The following is a 6,687-nucleotide window of genomic DNA, read 5'->3' as shown; positions in this document are numbered from 1 at the left end:
CCACTTCTTCCAGCTTCTCCTCTGCCTGGGGCTCCTGGGCGACTCATCTGCAAGTTCAGGAAATAACCGATGAGCAAGGCAGCCCTGCCCACAGCTCTACTGGTGCGCGACAGCTCGACCTCCCTCTGTCTCCCACATGATCTAGAGCAGCCCCACGCAATGAAAAGAGACAGAGCCAACGGGCTGCGTGGCTAGTCACCCCACCTCCCCCACTGTCACCTCCAGGACCCGCTATGATTCTCTTTCCTCCTGCTAGATGGTGCAGGCTCTCGAGACCAAGCCTGTGGGGATCAATGAGCACTTCTCCTGCCCATGGCCTGCGGTAGGAGGCACAACAAAGAGAGAGAGAAGGTGTTTTGTCCAACACAGAAGACAAGACAGAGAGAGAGGGGGAATAGGAGAAATTAAAGTAACTCAGCACCTGGAGTCACCCTCCTGGATCCAACCTCCTGCTGGGCTTGGACACACCACTCCCACCAAGAGAGATGAGCAGTCCCCAAACCAAGCACTCCTCTCACAGACAGAGACAGCTGCTCCACTCCCAGCTGAACAGGTCTTGCCTGGCATTAACTGTTGCGGTTCAGTGATGAGACAGAACACAGCTTTATGCAAGCAAGCAGGCTGGTCAGCGGAGATGGGCTGTTCTGCCCCCCCGCCTTCCAACTTCTCCTTTTATTATATTTCTCCCCCTAAGCATTACACACTGCTACCCAAAGGAATGTATGACGTTGATTCATATGCTTAGTTACCATCCTCTATCTACTACAATCCTGGTTCTCAGGCCTTGAGCCCAGGCTAAAGAAACCTCCCACAGTTGCTGTCCAAACAATCAAGTTCTCAGGGTTCATATCTAGCCCTTGTCCTTGGATAGAGCAATGTGTGCATTGCTCCTAGGAAACAGTCAGGGTGTGCCCCGCCTGCTTCCAGGTGGAATAGCTAGACATTAACCCTTCATCTCCCCTTTTTTGTTTATTGAAGTTGGCCATCTCATGGTAGCCGCCAATTTGTTTTGTCATGCTATTTAACTCCCAGACAGACAAGGACATAACCTGGGGAGCTTTCCAGGGCAAAATTTTACAAAGTCTTAACAAGGAAGGAATACATTGTACACAGCAACAACAAAAAATAAGCCCAATGATTACAAACACAAAATAACCAAAAACTTAACATCTGCAATATAATCATCTAAAAGGGGTACACTTCTTTTACTACAATTATAACCAGCAAAAGGCAATCTAAATATCATTCTACTAAGACAGCAAAGGGTGCCATCACTTAAATTTGCAGGAATATAATTAAAGGTGCATGAACCACAAGTAAAAACCCATCCTGATGGTAGGATGATATGGCCATAATTATATAAAACATTAACAGCATGAGAACAATTTAAAAGGGATTGAGAAATTTTTTGACAGCCCAATGGCACCTTTGTACTAGTGCAGTTAACTACACGCGCACAGGTGACATTGTGAGCCCCGGCCGGGTACGGTGTGTGAAGGGATATAGCCGTGCGAGGCAGAGTATAGTTGGCCGGGTCCCAATTAGCCATGCTAGAGTACTGGGAGGAAAGATTAGCATAAGCAGAGAACAGTGTCTTATTCTCCTTCGGGCTTGTAACGGGGGAGGCGCTTCCGAGCCAACCCCTACAGGAAATAGCAGGCACAAAAGGCATACAATCATCACAGAATTAGCAGTGATTTGGGCGAGAATCGCCACAAACAAAGTCTTAGGAGTTTCTGGCTGCTGATCTGCTGCCAGTTTTCGTTGAGCCGTGGCGACCAATGCTTTTACTGCTCCCCATGTCACGGGCTGGCTTGGGACGCTACGCCTCCTCCGTTTCCGTCCCGCCGTTGTCGACTCAGGGGGCAACGCGGTCTCCTCCAAGGTCAGCTGAAACTCTGGTATGGGATTCGACAGCCCCTGGTGCCATGCCATGTTGTTTAAGTGCTGGTCGCACGCACCGGGCTGGAACCCACAACGGTCCTACAGGGAGAGACACAGCAGCATATCCCCGACCCCAAGTGATTAGAGGTGCTGGGCCCAGCCACTGTGGATCGGGCAGCTGACGGTAAAAGACACGCGGTCTTTCCAGTACCTCAGATTTGTGAAAATGCCGATCCGCAGGGGTCTGCTGATCTGCATTCAGTGTTAAATTATTTAAAGTAAACAAGAGGATATACATTTGTTGTTGAATGTCTCCTAAGGTTCGGAGATGCAGCTCCCCTTGTTTTAATTGTTTATCTAGCAAGGTTTTGAGTGTGCGATTGGCACGTTCAACAATGGCTTGGCCCGTGGAATTATAAGGGATTCCGTGTTTAAGACGGACGTCCCAGTGGGCACAAAAGGTGGAGAGGGCTGCAGAGCAGTAGGCTGGGGCATTATCTGTTTTAATTTGGCAAGGGCGACCCATAACAGAAAAGCAGGCCAGCAAATGGTGAATAACTTTGTTAGTGGCTTCCCCACGTTGTGGGGTTGCCCAAAGGAAGCCTGAATAAGTATCAACGGAAACATGTAAAAATGAATAGGGGCGGAATTGTGGTACATGAGTAACATCCATTTGCCACAGCTGATTTGCTGCGGTACCTCGGGGGTTAACGGCATAAGAAAAAGTAGGAGCAGCAGCAGCACAGTGGGGGCAGGAACGAACAATGGAACGTGCATGATCAGCAGGAATGTGAAACTGCCGGGCCAAAACAGAGGCAGACTGATGAAAAAAGGCATGGCTTTCAATGGGGTCAGAAAAAAGGGAATTCACCTGACCACGCAACGCGCAATTGGCGCGTGCATTGCCCTCAGTGAGTGGCCCAGGCAGAGGGGTATGACTGCGAATATGAGCAACAAAGTAAGGGAAATGACGAGTGGCAAGAAGATGCTGTAAAGACAAAAACAGGTGAAGGAGGTCTGCATCAATCTGAGGGGTAATGAGGGCAAGGGGTAAATGAGCAATTACCTAATAAACATAATGGGTATCCACAATTAAATCAAAGGGACAATCAGCAAAAGGTTGAAAGGCCAAAATAACAGCAGCTAATTCTGAGGGCAAAGGGGGATGGTAAAAAAACAATCTTTTAAATCTAACACACAAGGTTGATCGGTTTGAGGAATTAAATTTGGATTTGGTAAGCCAAATTGCAAGGGGCCCATAGGTTGGATGCGTTTATTTATTTCCCTTAAATCATGTAACAGCCGCCATGCACCTGATTTTTTCTTAATAACGAACACCGGGGTGTTCCAGGGACTGGTGGAGCTCTCCAATCGCTGTGCTTGCAAATGCTGCTGCTCAAGTGAATGAAGTGCTTTCAGCTTTTCTAGAGGGAGGGGCCACTGGTCAATCCATACGGGCTCTAAGGATTGCCATACCAAGGGCAAGGCGGAGGGCACGGTGGGTGAGGGAGGGTTTTGGGCCATCAGATGTTAATATCGAGGGTGGTGTCTAACTTTGTAAGTAAATCACGGCCCCAAATATTGAGGTGGACAGGGAGCACAAAAGGGCGGATTGTAGCAAGGGCACGGCCTCCTGGTTTAGAGACCGTGACCCAAGACAAACTTTGGCGCCCGGGTTTGCTACCCCCAATCCCCCACAACTCTTTAGAAGGAACCGTAGGCCAACTAACCGGCCACTCCAGATCACGAATCACTGTAACGTCAGCTCCAGTGTCCACCAGCCCTGTAAAAGGAACATCATTTAAAAGAAGTGTTAACTGAGGTTTCGAGGGGCGGACTGACATTGTCAGAGCAACAAGTGGAGAAGACGCGCTGTGAGACGGCGAGTGAGACAACGTCGATCCAAAGCCTCCTCCACCCCGAGTTCGATCCTCGGCAGCTGGCACCTGATAGGGGACTAAAATCAATTGTGCAATTGACCGTCCACGCGGGAGCGACTGTGGAAGATGAGTCCACACCTGAACCTTAATAATGCCAGTGTAATCAGCATCAATGACCCCTGGAATGACAAAAAAGCCCTGTTTCCCAGCATGTGAGCGAGGGAGAACAAGACCCACAAAGCCGGCAGGGAGAGGTCCCGTCACCTGTGTAGGTATGGCACAGACCTCCCCTGGCAGCTGAAAGTCAGTGTCCTCCTGCATGATCAAATCAAGCCCTGCACTTCCAGCAGTCGCTGCCCTCATAGAGTCTACGGATTCCAAGGCAGAGGAGCGATTGCCTGAGTAGGAAACACCCCCGTTTGGCCCTGGGTTCGGGGGGGACCCGTCGCGCGGTTTCCCGACCCGCTACGACACTGATTAGCCCAGTGATAACCTTTCCCACACTTGGGGCACTTCTTTGAGGGTCGGGCTGGTGCCTTAAATGAGCGGCACTCCCGCTGAAAATGACCCTCCTTTCCACAGCGGTAACAACGCTTCCCCTCCTTCCCGGTTTTTCTGAGGGCGGCAGCCAGAACTCCAGCCTTGTGGGCTTGTGTGCCAATGCTCTGGCACGCCCGCAGCATGTCTGAGAGCTCTAAAATACCAGAGACTTGTGCTGCCTGGAGAGCACGGCGGCAATCCTCATTTGCATTTTCAACTGCCAATTTTAACAGGAGCTCGTGAGCTGCCTCAGTGTTATCCACCTGTCGGAGGATAGCCTCCTGCAATCTGTTGGTAAAATCCAAAAAGGACTCTAAGGCACCCTGACGGATACTGACAAAGCTTTTGGTAGGCTTGCCTGAATCCGGGACCTTCTTGAAAGCATGCTGGGCACAGGTGGAGATAATGGGGAAGACGGCCTGAGGGAGTTGAGACTGCATCCCAATAGTAGCAAACTGGCCCTCCCCTGCCAAATGCTCATAAATGATACCTTGCTCTCTATATACCTGGGCTTGGCGTTCTGCCATCTGCCGATACTCACTAAGCCAAATAACATACTGACTGGGTGACAACATCATGCACAGCAGCGTTTTCCAATCCTCAGGGATTAGGGAGTACCCAGCACCCATCCCTTCAATGAGACCACGCACAAAGGTGCTAGTCAGGCCAAATTCACGAATTGCTTTCTTTACCTCTCTAACCACCGAGTATGGCAGAGTGGTCCAGGTGCCCACGGGGTTGCCCTGGTCATCATTCTGCCAGGTCACCGGGCAAACGGAGACCAGATCAGCCAGCTCCTCTGCTGTAAGATCTGATCGAGCTTTCGCTGCGTGAACCATTTGTTGCACCAGCGAAAGCTTCTGAGCAGATGCAGATGACCCTCCGGGGGGCCCCACGGGGGGAGGGTGATCACACACCGGCTCCGGTGGGGAAGGCCAGGGAGGCGGTGGTAATAGAGGCACTGGGGGCGAAGCAGGGGGAGGGATGGCTGCAGGAGCGGACGGGGGTGGCAGGATCGGCAGCTCCTCTGTTGGTGCTGAAGAGGGCCTTTCCAAGGCGACACGCTGTGTCGCATCGCCAGGAGGGGGGATGACTGCAGGGGCGGACGGGGGCGGCGAGAGCACCAGCCTCGCGAGGGAGGGTCTGTCTGAGGCGACACGCTGTACCACGTCGCGGCAGAGGTGCCAGGCATGTAAAGCCTGCACGGGTGCCCGAGGCTATTTGTGCAATGTCTGGCCCAATCGCTCCCAGTCCGCTAGCTTAAGGCTTCCAGCTTCAGGATACCACGGGCACTTGGCACGCACCTCCTGTAGCAGGAGAGTGAGTTCTCGAGCCGGGCAGTCATGCTGAGCCTTACGCAGCAAATACTGCAGCTCATTGCAGTGTTGCACTTGCAAAGCAGAGAGGGAGCTTCCCATACTTACCACAATGAAAAATACTCACCGGGATCCACGAAGCGGATGAGTGACGCGTCTGAAACCCTTGCCGGGCGAGGTGAGTGCTGAGGGCCCCACGTTTGGGCGCCAGTTGTTGCGGTTCAGTGATGAGACAGAACACAGCTTTATGCAAGCAAGCAGGCTGGTCAGCGGAGATGGGCTGTTCTGCCCCCCCCGCCTTCCACCTTCTCCTTTTATTATATTTCTCCCCCTAAGCATTACACACTGCTACACAAAGGAATGTATGACGTTGATTCATATGCTTAGTTACCATCCTCTATCTACTACAATCCTGGTTCTCAGGCCTTGAGCCCAGGCTAAAGAAACCTCCCACAGTTGCTGTCCAAACAATCAAGTTCTCAGGGTTCATATCTAGCCCTTGTCCTTGGATAGAGCAATGTGTGCATTGCTCCTAGGAAACAGTCAGGGTGTGCCCCGCCTGCTTCCAGGTGGAATAGCTAGACATTAACCCTTCAATTAACAGTGTTTGTGCTCTCGCTTGCTTTCCATCTCTCCACCAGGACGGACTCTGTCCCCGCCCCCCTCACCCTCCAACATACACACACACACACACTTACACACTTCTTTTCTCTTGGTGCCAAACACAACGCAAAAAGGAAAAACAAAAGTTATCGTCACACTCTGCCATGATGGCGAGGCTCTGCTTCTTGCATCTCCCACACCCCAGGGCTCTACCCTGAACCCCCTTCCCATGATGTTCTGGGAGCTACAGTTAGAAGCACCCCAGTGCACCTGCACCCAAAATCGTCACTCTGCACAGGAGACTCTTGTCCCTTCCACTGGTCTTAACCCCGCAGAGCCCCGGGCCCAGCTAGGATGCACCTTATTATTCTTGAGTACTGGGGCACTCGTCCTCTCCTTCCTATCCCTCTTGGACTCCATCTGTGAGAGAGGACAGGGTAGTGTTACAGACTCAGACACCCTCC

At 51.7% G+C, this 6,687-nt stretch overlaps 1 protein-coding gene across 1 annotated transcript; it reads right to left on the bottom strand.

The window, feature by feature from the left end:
* Positions 1-958: 958 nt before the first annotated feature.
* On the bottom strand, positions 959-5,739 carry LOC311511306 (endogenous retrovirus group K member 6 Gag polyprotein-like). Its single transcript, XM_084611786.1, has 3 exons — positions 3,615-5,739; positions 2,756-2,822; positions 959-1,983 (listed from the first exon to the last, which is right to left on the bottom strand). The coding sequence occupies exon 1, from the start codon at positions 5,141-5,143 to the stop codon at positions 4,133-4,135; it is 1,011 nt and encodes a 336-aa protein (XP_084467912.1). The 5' UTR covers positions 5,144-5,739; the 3' UTR covers positions 959-1,983; positions 2,756-2,822; positions 3,615-4,132.
* Between the last annotated feature and the right edge of the window lie 948 nt (positions 5,740-6,687).

This window comes from Lepidochelys olivacea (genome assembly GCF_965140295.1).
Source record: "Lepidochelys olivacea isolate rLepOli2 genome assembly, chromosome: 22".
In the NCBI taxonomy this organism is placed as follows: Eukaryota; Metazoa; Chordata; order Testudines; family Cheloniidae; genus Lepidochelys; species Lepidochelys olivacea.
This window is presented reverse-complemented; position numbering and strand designations above follow the sequence as displayed.